Source organism: Natrix helvetica, assembly GCF_964273705.1.
Source record: "Natrix helvetica genome assembly, chromosome: 9".
NCBI classification, from domain to species: domain Eukaryota; kingdom Metazoa; phylum Chordata; class Lepidosauria; order Squamata; family Natricidae; genus Natrix; species Natrix helvetica.
In genome coordinates this window covers 13,788,327-13,805,934 of record NC_138560.1, presented here as the reverse complement: position 1 = coordinate 13,805,934, position 17,608 = coordinate 13,788,327, and the positions used below count along the sequence as shown (strand labels likewise).

General features: G+C 47.1%; 2 protein-coding genes across 3 annotated transcripts in view; one reads left to right on the top strand and one right to left on the bottom strand.

Moving 5' to 3' along the window:
• Positions 1 to 17,608, top strand: part of LOC309396643 (digestive cysteine proteinase 2-like) — a 415,994-nt gene that overhangs the window by 242,436 nt on the left and 155,950 nt on the right. The window lies entirely within an intron of this gene.
• The window catches only part of FGR (FGR proto-oncogene, Src family tyrosine kinase), a 49,738-nt gene continuing 47,051 nt past the window's right edge, over positions 14,922 to 17,608 (bottom strand). For both annotated transcript variants that reach the window (XM_081961899.1, XM_081961900.1), the window contains exons 12-13: positions 16,824 to 16,955; positions 14,922 to 15,412 (exon numbers count right to left, since the gene is read on the bottom strand). In XM_081961899.1, the coding sequence (XP_081818025.1) occupies positions 15,201 to 15,412; positions 16,824 to 16,955 (344 nt within the window). In that variant the 3' untranslated portion in view covers positions 14,922 to 15,200. The remainder of the gene's footprint in view (positions 15,413 to 16,823; positions 16,956 to 17,608) is intronic.

The following is a 17,608-nucleotide window of genomic DNA, read 5'->3' as shown; positions in this document are numbered from 1 at the left end:
CAGCTAGCTTCCAGCAAGCGAAGTCAATGGGGGAAGCCAGATTCATTTAATGACCACATGATTTATTTAACAGCTGGAGCAGAAGGGCTGTAAAACTGACTGTGACTCACTTAATGACTAGAGTATCGATGGATTCTTTATATTCTTTCCTGCAACACCACCAAGGAGAGGGACCTGGATAGCTCCCAAAGTTGATGCACTGTGTAGAGTCCTTTCAACTGCAATGGTGCCAAGTTCCATCCCCAGTTGTAGACAGAGGACCTTGATGGAGATATTCAGGAACTGAAACATTTTCTAAGTCCACAAGAAGATAATTTTGTACTTGGAAGGGACTCAGGAGGAGGATTATTGAGAGGTCTTTGGTGCTCTCTGAGCTTGTTTTCTTGCAGATGTTTCATTACCCAACTAGGTAACATCATCAGTACTGGAAGGGAATGCAGTTGGAGGAGGAGGAGGAGGAGGAGGAGGAGGAGGAGGAGGAGGAGGAGGAGGAGGAGGAGGAGGAGGAGGAGGAGGAGGAGGAGGAGGAGGAGGATCAGCCCAATCAAACTTGCAAGTTTCTTTTTATTATAGCCAGTCTCAATAAAAGTAGTTTCAAGTTTCCTGTGGAGTATTTAATCTCCTGGTCTGGCCTACTGAGTGGGGCTGACCTCAGTAGAAGGTCTAAACCCCATAGAATTCAGGCATTCATTCACTCCAAAATGAATGCCTGAGAAGTCCCAATAAGGATGAAACTAATCACATCTTGCTTCAGGGGGTCAATATCTCTGAATCTGCCTGGGGAGAAATTCACTTCCTGCCTCTCGGCAGAAACTTCTCATTTTAGCCTTGCTCCATATTCCATGCAGAGGAAACTGGGGAAGAACTCGAGGGAAAAAAAGACATGGGACCCGTCCACCCTAACCCTAACACACACCCCTCCAATCTGGAAGGCACAAGAGATACCTTGCCCCATTGGGGCATTCAATAGGGACTGGAGCAGAGGTGGTATTCAGCAGGTACTGACCAATTCTGGAGAACCGGTAGTAGAAAAATTGAGTAGTTCCAAGAACCACTAAATTCTGCTTGGCCCCACCTCCATCTCTTTTCTGCCTCCCGAGTCCCAGCTGATCAGGAGAAAATGGGGATTTTGCAGTAATCTTCACCTAGAATGGGGAGGGAATGGAGCAGGGGTGAAATCCAGCTGGTTCTGACCGGTTCTGGAGAACTGTAGCGGAAATTTTGAGTAGTTTGGAGAACCGGTAGCAGGAGTTTTGAGTAGTTCGGAGAACCGGCAAATGCCACGTCTGGCTGGCCCTAACGTGGGGTGGGAATGGAAATTTTGCAGTATCCTTTCCCTGCCACGCTCACCAAGCCACGCCCACCCACCCAAGCCACGCCCACAGAATCCGGTAGTAAAAAAAATTGAATCCCACCACTGGACTGGATTGTTGTCTCCCAACCCAACGAGGTCTCATTGTCTGCCGAGCTGTATGAGAAGGAAGCAGACCCTAACCAGAAAGGGAAAGCAGTATGAGTAGGTGAGGCTCCGGGAAACATCGTTCTCTAATTCAGAAGTAGACATTTTTCTTCTTTTTATAACTGCTAGGGACCCCCTTTGGGGGGCGGGGGGGCTGCAATGCCAGAGTTTCCAGAGACTGATATTTGGACTGTGTTGTTTCCTATGGACTCTGTCTCCTGCCTGCTGCTCCTTTTTAAGCTGCCTTTTGTTTCCCCGATGGATGGGGAAGGCCAAAAATGCACGTTCATTTATCAGCAGTGCAATTCCAGGGGGGGCTTGTTTAGGGACCAAAAGCTAACAAAGCCCAGACCTGAGGTGGGGGGAAGGCCACCCCTGGCTGCAGGCCACGCGTTCTCTCCCTCTCCTGCAATATCCCCCATCCTTTCTCTCACATCCCCTCCCAGGCTCAACCCTGCCAGATGTGGAGAATTAGCTCCAGGGTTCTCCCTCTTGCAAATTCATTTCAGCTGGTGGGCAGGTGCTGCTGCTCTCTGTTTGCCACGGCCTTGGCCAATTCTGCAATGCACCAGTTCGATGGGGAAGCGGGGTGGGGGTGGGTGGGGGAAAGACGCTGCTCCCCAGATCTCTGGTTTGCTTGTCTCTTTTGCACTTGGCTGTCACACCCACCGCTTCCCTGCTGTCTTTCTGAGCAGGCAGCCTTCCTCTCTTCCCCTCTAGCCCTCCTAGCCCCTTGACCCTCCTCCGCTTCTTGCATAGCCAGCTGTCCTTGCTGGCTGGGTCAGCATAAAAACAACTCCCTGGCAAGCTCAGCGTCGCAGGGGAGACTGCGCCAAATGGCCTCCACAGATGGCTCCGAGCAGGATTTGGATCACGCTGGCAAGAGAGAGCAGCAGGAGAGACAGGCCATGTTTCATCGCCTGATTCTGCAACAGGCAAGCCTGATCTTGGCCGCGGCCACTTTCCGTAAACAGAGGGCAGGGGCTGCTGAGCAAAGGCAGCGTAATGTGCACCAGCTGGACGTGGGGGGGAAAGGGCAGTTGCCAAAGTCTCTTGCTTAGCTGCACTTTTCTCACTGCAATGAAGGTTGACGTCCGGGGTGCCCCACTTCCTGCAAGCTGTTTTTTGGTGCTTGTTTTTTTTTTTTTTTTTTTTTTGAGGAAGAGGAATCGGTGGCTTTGCAAATGGCAGGGGGAGGCAGACGGGAAGGGGAGAGAAGAGCAGAAGAGGATTCAACTTGGGTGAACTCGGATCAAGCTCGCCAGACCAGCCGCGTAGAAAAAGCAGATTCTTGCTTAATCTGTTTTTCCTTCCTGCAGACGTTTCGTTACACATTCAAGAGAACATACCAAGAGCGTGACAATAACAAAGAAGAGCCCACTTGGCACCAACTGGGGCAAGTTATCTGATTTTTGTTTTTGTTTTTTGGATACAGCCAACTTTCTTAAGGTTTTTCGGGGAACCCTTGGCACTCTCTGAGGTTGGATGTTTGCTTGCAGACATTTCATTACCCAACCAGGTAACGTCATCAGTGCTTTTGGACAGAAGAAAGAAGTGCTGAGGTCTGAGATCTCAATTCCATCGGAACCTACATTTGCAAGGCCAGATTTGGGGAGAATGAACTGATGAGGAACATAGACAGTTTTGCTGTCTTTCATTTTTTTAAAAGCACTTTATATCCATTGCCCCTCTTTATAAATACAAGCATTCGAGAACCTTCATTGTGACCTTCAACCCAGAGTACAGAAGCCTTGCCAATCAGCGCACAATCCAGTTTAGATAGGACTAAAATTCTACCTAGGGGAGTCTGTGACTCAGTGCCCAGCTACTGTCTTTACGTATTGGGTGAACCAAGCTATCCTGAAAAAACTGGACAATGGCTTATTCGGAGGGCAAAGCATGTAAAGGAATGTACAGCTGACCATAGAGATGGTATGTGGGAGCCATTAAGGGGGAAAGAAGGAGCATGCCGTTAAGAGGGGGGGGTGTCTTACAGAAAAGATCACACAATCCTGAGATAAAAAGAAACACGAGTAAGAAACTCAGAATAATAATCCCATCCTGTTTACTATAGGGCAGAAACTCGCATTGGCTTTCAAGATTCTGTTAATGCTGTGGCTTGTCAGCTGCCAGGCCCTCCAGCAGCTGAACCAGAGGACGAGGAGGAGGTGTGGGAGCTCCAAAGAGGGAGGGAGGGAGGGAGGGAGGGAGGGAGGGAGGGAGGGAGAGAGAGAGAGAGAGAGAGAGAGAGAGAGAGATGTGGAGCCTGAGCCATCCGTCAGCCCTCAGATGGAGAGTCAACAGTCTCCAGGTCTGGAGGTGGCTGATGAGGAAGAAAAAGAACAGTTGGGTCCAGTGCCTGACACACGGATGTGCAGAAGGCAGAGGAGAGGAGAGCAGTGGAAATCTATGGGCCGGTCCTTGGGACAGAAGAGTTATGGCTGCTAGCGAAGTCCCACCCTAGCTCTGGGGATAAAAGGCAAGGGGCAGAGATGCATAGATGTGCCAGAAATACTTGTTAGCCTGCGGTGAGAGAGAAACTTTTTCCAGGGCGGCCAGCGCTCCTAATAAAGGAATCATTGCTTCAACTACAGAGGGTTCATCATGTTTGGGGAGCTGGGTCGGAACAGTTAAGTCTACCATTCCAGAATGGGACAACTTGCCATGACCAATTTGCTGCAGGGCAATTTAACAATTCTATTTAATAATTTTAAAATAGAATTTAAAAAATATTTCAATTCTGGGAGTTGAAGTCCACAAGTCTTAAAGTTGCCAAGTTTGGACACCCCTGGCATAGAATGACAGAGTTGGAAAGGACCTCTCTGGGACCAAAACCCTTCAGCCCATCTGGACAACAAGGGAACCAACAGTCTTAACAGAACCAGGGGTTGCCATAACCACCCTTTTAAAAGATATAATCTATCTCAGTGTTGACAACTTTATGATGGGTGGACTTCGACTCCCAGAATTTCCCAGCCAGTGTGTTAAAGTCCACACTTCTTCAAATTGCCCAGGTCGAAACACTGACCTACCTAGTTGTCCCTGTAACAGAATAACAGAACTGAAACAGAGCAGAGCAAGAGTTGGAGGGACCTTGGAGGTCTTCTACTCCAACCTTCCTGCTCAGGCAGGAAACCCTATACCATTACTGACAAATGGGTGTCCCATATTTTCTTTAAAACTATCGATGTGGGAGCACCCACAACTTCTGGAGCCGAGTTGTTCCACTGATTGTTGCAGTGACGTGCGGTGAGCTTTATGGCTGGTGAGGCTGGTGACATCATCAGCGTGAGCCGCGGTCCCCTTCATGTTGACTCAGGAGTCAGGAAGGAGGGGAATTCCCCTCCTTCCTGACTCCTGAGTCAACATGAAGGGGACCGGAGCGCGCTCCGCGGGACCGCGGCTCACGCTGGGCGATCCCTCCTCCGCGATCCCTCCAGCCTCCCTCCTTCGCACGTCCCATTCCCCGCCTTCCTAAGTCAACATGAAGGGGACCGCGGAGCATGCTCCGCGCGGCTCACGCTCCGCGCGGCTCACGCTCCGCGCGGCTCACGCTCCGTGGTCCCCTTCATGTTGACTTAGGAAGGCGGGGAATGGGACATGTGCAGGAGGGAGGCTGAGGCTAGAGGAGCCTCCTGCACATGTGGTCCCATTCCCCTCCTTCCTGACTCCTGAGTCAACATGAAGGGGACCACGGAGCGCTCCCATTCCCGACCACGTGTGCAGAAGGCTCCTCAGCGCCTTTTCCCTTTTCCCTTTTTTTTAAATTTTTTTTTTTTTTTTTTTTTTTTTTTTTTTGTAATAAAATTTTTATTGGTTTTTCAAAATTTATAGGGAAAAGGGTAAATGGACAGGTATACAAATTTTGGCAGTTGCAAAGTGTGTGAGGCCCCCCTCCCTCCATACCCATAGCGTACATTTATATATAATGCATTAGTATATAATTGATTATAATCAGCATATTAGTTCTATTATTAAATTCAATCAGATTAAACATTACAATATAAAATCCAAATATAATTCCATTTTCACTTTCGGTCAATTTATAATACCTTTTTTTTAAATTTTCATGATGAGAGCGGTGCGGCTCTGCCTCCCCTGCCTCCCCTGACCGCACGTTCCTGGATTATTGTGTCAGGAAATGTCTCCTTCGTTCTAGGTTGCTTCTCTAGAATAAATGCACATTTGCAGTTATTGCATATTGCCATCTTAAAAAGTATAAAATCTGACATCAGAGATGAATTCAGTATACAGATAGCCATCCCGTTCAAGCTTTTATTTGTTTTTGTTTTTTTACAATTACAGACTGCATTTGATTGGGCCCACCAAGCTAGTTTGATTTTAACTTCTGGCTAAGTCTAAATTGACCAGCCAATTAATTAAACAAGCCCTGTTCTGGTTTAGTGCCTGTATGCAGTGGTGAAATTCAGTTTTTTTTTTTTTACTACCAGTTATGTGGCTATGGCAGGGGAAGGATATCCCCATTCCCACCTCACTCTGGGGTCAGCCAGAGGTGGTATTTTCCGGTTCTCCGAACTACTCAAAATAAACGCTACCGGTTCTCCAGAACTTGTCAGAACCTGCTGAATTTCACCCCTGCCTGTATGGACTCAGACTGAGCCTGTGCTAAGATGCCTTGAAGGTTGAGCAAATGGACGAAGGAAGATGCCCCTAGCCTTTTAAAAGGCACGCAGACCTCTTACAAGGACTGCAGACACCGAACTGGCGTTGTGCAAAAGTAGGCAATACCAGGGAAAGAAGAGCAACAAAGAGATAAAAGGTGAGCATAACAGAGGGAAAGAGGGGGAATCACCCCCCCCACCACCACTTTCAGCTCTGATCCTGCCCACTGGTTTCCCCTGAAGACTTGGATAGATTCTTCCCAAGGGGAAATCAATACATTCAATAGCATTGCATTATTTAGCATGGCTCTGTTCTCATGCCATGCTTAATGAGGTCAGGTAAAGCTGAAGCCAATCCATCCATACTACGTGTGAACCCCTTCTGCAGAAGCCACGTTTGTACAACAGGGACTGCTGCACACATTATCTAAAAGGAATCCATGGAGTTCAGCCCATTGTGCCAACTAGAAAATGATGTTGTTAGTTGCAAAGTCATTTCCAACCCATCACGACCCCCTGGACAACGTTCCTCCAGGCCTTCCTGTCCTCTACCATCCTCTGGAGTCCATTTAAGCTCCCGCTGACTGCTTTGGTGACTCCATCCAGCCACCTCATTCTCTGTCGTCCCCTTCTTCTTTTGCCCTCCATCGTTCCCAGCATGAGGCTCTTCTCCAGTGAGTACTTTTTCCTTCTCATTAGGTGGCCAAAGTCTTTGAGTTTCCTCTTCAGGATCTGGCCTTCTAAAGAGCAGTCAGGGTTGATCTCCTCTAGGACTGACCGGTTGGATGGCCTTGCAGTCCAAGGGACTCACAGGAGTCTTCTCCAGCCCCATAGTTCAAAGGCCTCAATTCTTTGGCGCTTAGCCTTTCTTATGGTCCAACCTTCACAGCCATACATTGCAACTGGGAAAACCATAGCTTGACTATACACACTTTTATTGGCAGAGTGATATCTCTGCTTTTTAGTAAGCTGCCTAGATTTGCCATCGCTTTCCTCCCCAGGAGCAAGGATCTTTTAATTTCTTGGCTCCAGTCCCCATCTGCGGTGATCTTGGAGCCCAAGAAAATAAAATCTGTCACTACCTCCATTTCTTCCCCATCTATTTGCCAGGAGCTGAGAGGGCCAGATGCCACGGTCTTAGTTTTCTTAATGTTGAGTTTCAAGCCAACTTTTGCACTCTTCTTCTTCACTGCATCAAGAGGCTCTTTAGTTCTTCTTCATTTTCTCCCATTAGAGTGGTTATTGATATTTCTCCCGGCAATCTTAATTCCGACTTTTGATTCTAGCCTCGACTTTCTAGAAAATAGGTTCATCCAATTACCGGGATAAGCCTGACGTGTGAACACAACTTCCAAATAGTTGACTATAAATGTAAGGGATTGCAGGAAAGATAGATTAAACATAGCTTGCCATGAGAAATGACAATCCAAGAATAAAGCACAGAATGTGGAAGGTAACAGCCACCATGATCAACAAAATCTAGCAAACCTTCATAATTCAAGGAACCTGGGATAGAATACTTCCCAGGGATCCCTTTGGTATCAACTTAAGACCATTAGAGCAGCTCTTCCAGAGTTCCTCCTTGGAGGAAGGACCTTAAAAAGGTAGAACGTTTTTTTTCCAATCTCCTGCTTGAGCAGGGAGTTGGACTAGAAGACCTTCAAGGTCCTTTCCAATTGTTATTTTGTTATTCCTAGTAACTTTTATGGCTTCACCTGTGCAGGTTTCTTCTTCCTCCAGAACATAACATATAAAATAACAAGGTGGGAACAGACCTTGGAGGTCTTCTAGTCCAGGGGTCAGCAACCTTGAAACACTCAAAGAGCCACAAAGGTCCTAACCAAAAAACAATTCTGGAGCCGACCAGAAGTTCGGTTCCCCCATGATAAGAGTCTCCTCCCAGCATGGCATCCTTTTTCTTCCGCCAACCGGAAGTCTGGTTCCCCCACCATGGTTTCCTCCTAGAGCGGCGTCCTTTTTTCCTCTGCCTGTCCTAACCAAAAGCTCTAACCCTAACTCTATCAATTGTGGAGCCAACCCACGACAGGGAGCCACAGCAGAAGGATGAAAGGGCCACATGTGGCTCCAGAGCCATGGGTTGCTGACCCGTTCTAGTCTATCCCTTGCTTGACCAGCCCTTATACCATTTCAAACATGTTTTGTAGCCTACATTTTCTACTTTTAATCACAGCCCACCCTTTTTAGCTTCTAAGCACCAAGTCATCCAGCTATTGTCATGGCTGAGATAAGTAGGATTTTACTCATGAGGAAATATTTACTCAAGAGGAGGGCAGGTGGCTACTCAAGGTGTATCCAAGATGAGCAAACCTCAGCTAAATTGTAGAAGCTGCTTCTTTGATAGTTACACATAGCATCCACTTTTATCTTCGGGATGGGGTCCAAGAGCTTATTTCTTCTAATTTCATCCCTTTTCCTCTTTTCAATTAGTTAGATGTTGTTTTTAACAGGATTTATTCAATTTTAGCTCAATGCCTGCTTTTTTTAAAAAGAAAACTATTAGCCATCTTGGGAGTCCTCCAGGACAGAACAGCAGGATATAAATTAAGGCGTTCAATAATAATAAACTTTCAGAATAAAAAGACCAGATCTTAACAGAGATATGACAGTGGCGTATTGCTCCATTAACCCACCTCCATGGCAGGTTAAATATTCCAGGTTCATGTGAGCATGTAGCGAAATCGTGTGTGACATTTGCACCATGTTATAACGCATGTGATGTCACTATTTTAATCTAATTTTTAAATTTTTATTGTTAATATTAATTGGGTTTGTGTTTGGATACCTTATTTCCTTTTGAACTTTTGTAATACGTAGGTTTTTTTTTTTATGTTGTACGCCGCCCTGAGTCCTTTGGGAGAAGGGCGGCATGTAAATCCAATAAACAAACAAACAATTTTTGTTTATTTGTATCCCATTTTTATTATTTTTACAAATAACTCAAGGTGCTGAATATAGAACACACTTCCACTGTGGCTTCTCCTGGACACCTGTGGCCAGATTTAATCTTTACAACTGTAGGAAGTTAGCACCTAACCCTCTCCTAGGAGAACGTAATATTCTAGGAAACATTTTAAGGCAGAACATTATATTTCCCTGGATGAGAAAAGGAGAAACGTGTTTTTAAAGACAAAACAGCTTCCTGCAACTCGCTGCCCCCGCTTCAGCTCCAGGGTGATGGGATTAAGACATGGCCCTCAGGACATGATAGGATAAGCCAGTGAGGGTGAATCTTTTTTGATTTGCGTGCCAAAAGTGGGGGGAGCGCAGGGGGGTCGTGTGCGGGTGTGCCACACCCATAATGCTATGCGCATGACCCCAGTGTGCATGCACGCATGAACAGCGCTTCCCCCATTTTTGGCATGCTTTTTCCCCCCTCCCCAGGCTCCAGAGGCTTTATAGGAGCCTGGGGAGGGTGAAAACAGCCTTCCCCCCATCCGGAGGTCCTCCGGATGCTTCAGGACCTTCCCTGAAGCCTCTGGAGCGTGAAAAACTGGCCCTACGGGAAAACCGGAGGTTCAGGAATAGACTTCTGGTTTGTTCGTAGGGTCGTTTTTTGCCCTCCGGAGCCTTCAGGGAAGCCTCCTGAATGCTCCGGAGGGCTAAAACTGGCCATACGAGCAAACCGGAAGTACATTCCCGGACTTCTGGTTTGCCCGTAGGGATGGTTTTTCGCGCTCCGGAAGGCAAAAAATGGCCTCAAAAGGAGGCCAAAGTCAGCTGGCCTCGCGTGCCCTGACAAATGGCTCCACATGCCACCTGTGGCACGCGTGACATAGGTTCGCCATCACGGGGATAAGCCCTCTACCCATCTCACCACATGGCACCTGGGAAGTTAACATCACCCAGCAAGATTCAACCAAGCTTGGGACTCAATCCCCTGTATGGCCCCATGGAAGTCTGACAACCAATCAGGATATACTTATTGCCACAGGAACAGGAGGCAAATTCAAAACCCAACAGAGGGTATAAACCTCTCTCCCTCTCTTACCCAGGTGTTCTTTTTGCCCAGGACCTCATAGAATGTGGTCCTGTCCACCATTAAACCATCTTTCCAAGCAGTGGTCTTTCTTCCCAATTGGAAGTGAATCCAGATGGGTATTTCTTCCAACACAAGTGACCACTTACTCCAAACACGAGCCTCTCCTCCTGTTCCTGAATACCATCCATTTGGTATTTTCACTTTGAAAATTGAAAGCTATTTTCAAAGGAACGTTTTCTCAGAACGACTGTCCCCAAGGTGCTTTTTTTCCCCCCCAGGAGGCAAGTGGACTTTCCTGTTCTTTTGCTTTGAAGACGTTTCACTTCTCATTTGTTATTGAGGGTATACTCAGTGGGGGGAAAAACACATCTTTGGGACAACTATGACCTGGAGGACTGAGAATCTCTACAGACTCAGAATGTCTGATTGAATGTTTCCCTTGGCTCTATAATCCGCAAGGGACTCAGGAGTGATCAAGCCATGGTCTTATCCTGGTTTAATCAAATGAATTTTGCACCACGCGCAAAGCATAAATCATGGTTAATCAACTGCAATGGCTGGGCTCGCGAATTATGTTGAGCCCAAACCAAGCATCAGAGATGTCTGCAGAAGAATAAAAGAAATGAAGATGGCAGCCGGAACATAATCAAAGCCATATCCGTGTTTATCTATGTTGGACATGTTATGCATGTATACAGATAGTCCCTGACTTATGTCCACAATTGAGCCTGAGATTTCCATTGCAAAGCAACAGTTGCGTGTTTTACCCCATTATACGACCTTTCCTGCCACAGGGGTTAAGAGAATCATTGTAGTCATTAAGTGAATCATTTGGTCATTAAGTGAATCTGGCTCCCCCCCCACTGATTTTTGCTTGTTGGGAGCCAGCTGAAAAGGGTACAAATGGGGATCACTTGACCCCAGGACAATGCAACCGTCATAAATAACCTGCCAGTTGCCCAAGCGTCTGAATTTTGTTCCCCCCTGGGGATCTGCAAGAGTCTGAAGTGTGAAAACGGATCATAATCCACTTTTTTCAGCACCCTAATAACTTTGAACAGTCACTAAATGAATGGGTGTTGGTGGAGGACTACCTGGGGTGGATTGGGACTTTAATCATTTTGTGGCTATCTTCTTGGTTTTTCCCACACACACACTTCCCCCAAAGAAGGGACATGGTGGCTCAATGGCTAAGACACTGAGCTTGTCGATCAGAAAGGTCGACAGTTCAGTGGTTCGAATCCCTAGGGCTGCGTAACGGAGTGAGCTCCTGTTACTTATCCCAGCTTCTACCAACTTAGCAGTTCAAAAGCATGTAAAAATGCAAGTAGAAAAATAGAAACCACCTTTGGTGGGAAGGTAATAACAGCGTTCTGTGCGCCTTCGGCGTTTAGTCATGCGAGCCACATGACCACGGAGACGTCTTTGGACAGCACTGGCTCTTCGGCTTTGAAACGGAGATGAGCATTGCCCCCTAGAGTTGGGAACGACTAGCACATATGTGCGAGGGGAACCTTTACCTTTACCCCAAATAAACCAAACTGAGGCCTAGGATTATATTCCATTCATCTTTGCTCTGCTTCAACTCTGAAAACAGACTTGTTCTGCTTGACAAAGATTCACACCCAGCCTTGTTACAAAGGTTTATTTCTCTTTATGTACAGTATTTTTTTTAAAAAAAACCAACATTATATAGCATAGAAAGGGTCGGCTCCTAGGCATCTGAATAACATTTTTTTTTAAAAAAAATCTCTGGACAGGGCATGTAAACTTATTTAACCATTTGCTTTGTTGGTTTGTGTGTGTTCAAGATCTAAAGATTTCTGTTCCAATCAAAGACACTTGAACAACTCAACGCTGGGTTGTATCTCAATATTGTCTAGCTATAAGCCAGCAGTGGTTACCCCCTTCCCAAAGACTCTGCCCCTCCCATTCTCATCCTGGCTTGTCTGCCTACACCTCCCAGGGTGTAGCATGGAATCTGTCTAGCTGTCCTATCAATGAATCAATCAACCAACCAACCAACCAACCAATCAATCAATCAATCAATCAATCAATCAAGGGCTTTTTTAAAAAGGGGGAAGGGGAATGTAAATTACCACATTTCCAGGATAGGAAGCTTAACATGATAGCTTCCCAGAAGTGCAGCTTAGATAGTGAAGATGTCTCATGGACCACAAAGGACTCTATGTAGAAAATCATGGTCCTGAAGCAAAGATAATATGGTCAATGGATGGGCTTTGCTTGCTTCACTGGAAGGACCCCATTGAACCGAAGCCCGTGGCAAGGAAAGAATACAGACTTCCAACTCATTTACTTGCTTCCTCATGGTCAGTGAACTCATCCTTCCCCCTGCCAAAATACATCATTTCAGTTCCCAGAACCCTACGTTGATTTAATCGTCAATCTCAAGGTTGAGAAAAGGTTGGAGAAACCCGAATAAAGTGCCTTATATTCTATGGCGTTGCTCTTCAGCACCATGGGCAGCAGAGGGCACCCTTGGGCAGCTGCCAACTTTCTCTTGGTCTAAAGTGGGGGGGGGGAGGGAGTTTGTCCAACCTTGGCAACTTTTAAGACCTGTGAACTTCCAACTCCCAGCTGGGGAATTCTGGGATTTGAAGTCCACAAGTCTTAAAGTTGCCAATGTAGGGTGAGGTTGGAGAACTCTGGTCTCAAAAGTCCCGTGGTGGAGGACCTCTTGTCACAAACTGCTTCTCACTGCTGCAGCAATTTTTTTAAAGCTTCTTGTTCTTTTGTTGAGGTGCTAAGGAAGAGCCACTGCTGCCTGTGTTCACTCTGCATTTTCTCTGATTTTGTCCATCAGGTGATAAGCCAGGATGCATTCAGAACTACGATTGAAATACCATATGTTTCGGAGTATAAGACGCACCTTTTTACCCCCCAAAAGAGGGCGAAAATCTGGGTGCGTCTTATACACTGAATACAGCATTTTTGGCCTCCTGAAACCCCGCCCCCTTTGCAAAAATGGACGTGCAGAGGGTTTGGGAGGCCTGTAAAGTGTTCCTGGGGGCTGGGAGGGCAAAAATGAGCAAAAAGTCCATTTTTTGCTCGTTTTTTGCCCCCCCCCCCCCCTGCCTCCAGGAGCACTCTACAAGCCTGCCAAAGCTCTGCATGCCTTTTATTCTTGCAAAAAATGAGATGTGCAGAAGGTTTGGGAGGCCTGCAGAGTGCAAAATTTTTTTTTTAATTTACCTCTTCAAAATCATGGTGCGTCTTATACTCCAGTGCGTTTTATAGTCCAAAAATACGGTAAGCTGTAAAGCTTATTTCTCAGTAAATCTGCATAGCTTTACTATCAACCCAGTGTCTTGGCTGTATTTCAAATTACAGGGAGGGATGGAAATGACCTCCGCTACGGCCAATACCTGACGGTGGCAGCCATCTTCCAGGACAAAATGGCCATGAAGGTGGTGGATGAGCAGATGCTGAACATCAAAAACAGCACCTTCTTTGTGGAATGGACCCCCTCCCCTCCCCATGACGTGACTTCATGTGTGACATTCCTCCCTGAGGAACTGAAGATGTCTGCCACCGTCCTCGGCACCAACGCCGCAATCCAGGAGCTCTTCAAGAGGATCTATGAGAAAAAAGTTAGTGGGTGAATAACTGGGGTATCGATACCAGGTAAGGCAGCCGTTTCCTCCACATTTGCTAGGGCTGTAATTGCTAGCTAGGAATTTTGGACGCCGCAGTCCCAGCACATCTGGTAAGGAACATCTGGAACGGCTTCCAGTTGACAAGCAAAAACCATTCATTTTCAAGGGATGGTGCACAAGCCCCCATCTGGTAAGGCGCGTCATCTTATTGTCAGAAGGCACCATGTGGCTGAGGAACAGACACTTCACAGTTCCCCAGTAATCAGCTCAGACGCTCCTCTCCTTCTGCAAACAGGCTCCAAAGCCATTTTGGCACACACCTTTCCCTGACAGTTGTCCTAGACAACGCGGTCTGCTTCCCTTATGCACCAGCGAATTAGGGCTGCGTCCTGACCCATCTCCTTTCTGAAGTGCAGCCCCCAGGGTATCCTTTCAGAGCCAAGCTGGACCCCCCCACCCCCGCCCCCTTCGAGAAAGAGGCTGACATTGATTGACCAACCTATCATGGAGGGATTCTGCCTACATGCATTCTCCTATCATAGTTGCAACGCGTTGATTTCAAACATGATAGTTACCAAGTCACGAATTCAGAGCATGAGCGATAATGAGGAAGGAGAAGAAAAACTGTGCCCGCCGTCCATAGTATGGGCCACGTCGCAGCATGTTGTAGGGGAGGAACGGAGTCCAGATCTTGCAAGACTTGAACGGGCTTATCAAACCCAGATTGTTTGGCCAACGGCCTCAGGACAGCTGGGAGTTCCACAGCAACTGGAACCCATGCCTGATGCCACGAGACTACAACTCTCAGAATCCCCAGCCAGCGTAGCCCTTGCAAGCCGGTGGATTCTGAGAGATGCAAGTCACGATACATCTGGAGAACACGGGTTGCAGGATGGCTAGGTAACTTCATTGTGCAAATTTCTTTATCCTGTGGCTATGAAGGCCTCCTGTCTTTATCCTTGTAGGCTGCAGCAGGGTTAGGGGAAAGGTGCATTCAAACATTTGGGGCTACAACTCCCCCGGGTCCCCCTCCTTGTGGGCTGGAACCCATGGGGCTGAAGTACACAGCCTCTTCAGAGAATCACAGGGGGAACTTTTAAGGGCCAAAGTTTCTCCAATTAACACAGAAGTAACTTAATTAAGAGAGGATGGGACTATTAAAGAAACATAACCTCTCCTCTGGCCATCTACCTCCCCACTCCTCATCATCTCCATCTTTAAAAAAAAAAAACCTCCAAAAACCGGCCTGGCATCTATTTGGAATGAGTCAGAATTTAAAACACAAAACCACAATGATAAAAAAAAAGCAATGTCCCTCCCCCCCACCAAAGGGAATAAAATTAAAATGAAAAAAAGAAAGGAGTCTAAGCCCAGTTCTACCAGGTGGGACCCTTGGTTCCTGGCCCTGGATAGGGAAGACATTTCCGCAGCGCGTCCCAGTTTCCCACCACACTGGAGAGAGTTCCCCATGGAGGGAGCTCTCCGTGGTCACCATCCATCCGTTACAGTTGGTTGTCTCCTGGCTGATATTGAGGCTCTGTCGCAGTGAAGTAGTCTTCGAGAAACGATTGGAGGTACTCGAAAGTGGGGCGCTCCTCGGGCTCCTTCCTCCAGCACTGCACCATCAGGTCGTGCAATGACGGGGGGCAATTCCCCGGACAGGGCATGCGGTAACCCCGTTCCACTTGTTCCAACACCTCCCGGTTGTTCATGCCTGCACGAGAAGGACACGACAAGATAAAGGCTTAAGGGTGGGATGGCCCCTGTTGTGAATCTCTAGGAATCAAGGTGTCAGGCCTGGGAGCCATCTGTTGAATTGGGCCTTCAGGGATGCCACATTTTCTACTGTGGGAAAACGGGAGGGGAGATTATATGGAGTATGGGAGATATATAGTCTAAATAACATTCCTTTCTCAGAGAGTCAAGGACATCTTGCCCTGCACATGGAGTGGTGTGACTGGGAGGCATCTCCAGTTTTGGATGGTGCCTGATTGGACCATGTGATGGACATGTGGGCAGGGGCTTGAACTTTCACTTGGGTGGGGAAAACCTGGAAGTTTTCAAATTTGGGTTTTCCCAGATGTGCCAACATGACATTTCTAATAAAGTGGAACTTTGAGGAACTTCAAGCCTCGGAGTCTTCTTTCCTTGGGGCTGTTACTTGGAGCTCCGACATAATGGAAAGCTAATTTGGGATAGTGGTTAAAGCAGCAGCCTAGAAACCAGGAGACCATGAATTCTAGTTACATCTTAGGTATAAAGCCAATTTTGGGCTAATCATTCCCTCTCAGCCCCAAGAGGTAGTCAAGAGTTTAAATCACTGTTGAAATTGTTGCCAAGGGTGACTTAAAGGCACAGAGACATATAGACTGGCATACAAAATTAAAACTAAGGAAAGGGCCAGTGTGCACAAATTCACAGGGACTGCAAACCGATTGTGTTCCCAGTGCCTGTGAATGGGGACATGATCCACTGCAAAATTTGGTAAGTCAAGCCACATCAAAAAGACAGGAGCTGTGTGAGAATACATAGAGCAGGGTTGGTGCAACATACTGACTCAAACGGGCAACATATGTGGTCCTCAGACCTCAACAGAATAGGGAGCTAAAATTTGGCCTTGGGGAGATTTTTGCAAAATTTGTGAAGTTCCAAGAGGCCAAAAAAAATATGTGCTTTCAAGAGCCCCTTTATCTTTTATTTAGCCTCCCAACCACTTCTCCACACAAATCAGGTCAATTCTGAATCTGGGCCCCAATGACTGTGGGAATACAGTCCTCCATCAGCCACATGAATTCTGATGTGGCCTTCAAAGCTGTAGAAATTGCTCAATCATTAGATGAATCAGGAGCTGATTCACCAGTGTTTATCAAATAAAACACAGCCTATTAGGCTCAGATAGCACCTCGTACGAGAAGCTAAACGCTGCTAAAACTGCAGCAATTGCAATGACTGGATGTTGAGCTCAACCCAACCCAACCCAACCCAACCCAACTGCAACATAATCCAATGATGTTATGGTTTAATGGATTATGCAAACCCAGAGGGCAATTCTATTTGAAAAGAAGATTTCTGGCATCAGTGAGTATTGCAACAATTCATCTCTAGGCTAAAGGAAGCCTCTTCACCTGGGTATGGTACTCGGCCCTTGGTCACCAGCTCTGTCAGGAGGATGCCGAAGGACCACACGTCTGACTTGATGGTGAACTTGCCATAGAGAGCGGCTTCTGGAGCTGTCCACTTGATGGGGAATTTGGCACCTGTTGGCAAGGAGATGGAATTAAGAGGTTACGATCATAGATGGAGATGCCACTGTTACGACCTGGGCTTCCCCAGCAGCACAAAGCCGAGTCCCCGTCCCGATAAACCAATTTTATTTAATTTACAGTGAATTCCTCTCCAGCAAAGTCTTTCCTCCCCCACAGTCTTTCAAGATAATTCACAATTACCGACCTTGATTGCGCTTGGATAGTGGCCAGGCCGATCTCTTTCAGACACCGCAATACTTGGCAAGAATGCAGGAATGAACTAATTGTCTACTGCAAACTCCACTCCCCTTTTGCTCCTCTTTTATTCCCTATGGGAGGGGCCATTCACCGTCCCCAGGTCAACCCTTGTTCCTTAGCTGTTTCCATCTCCTGGCAACTCTGCGCATGCGCACACTGGGAACAGGCTCCAGCTGTTCACCTGATGTCTGACTCCGAAGGCAGCTGATAACTGTCAGACGGCCTTGGCCCCATCTCTGCTTCCGACACAGAGCCCTCATCAGAGCCTTCCCCAGACCCCAGGACTGGCCCATGTGCCTCCCCAACCTTCTCACTGTCCGACACTGCTGCCAGTTCTGCTGGAGGGCCACAACAACCACCTAGATGAGAAAGGTTCCTATGTTCTCCACTATGGGAGAAACATCACC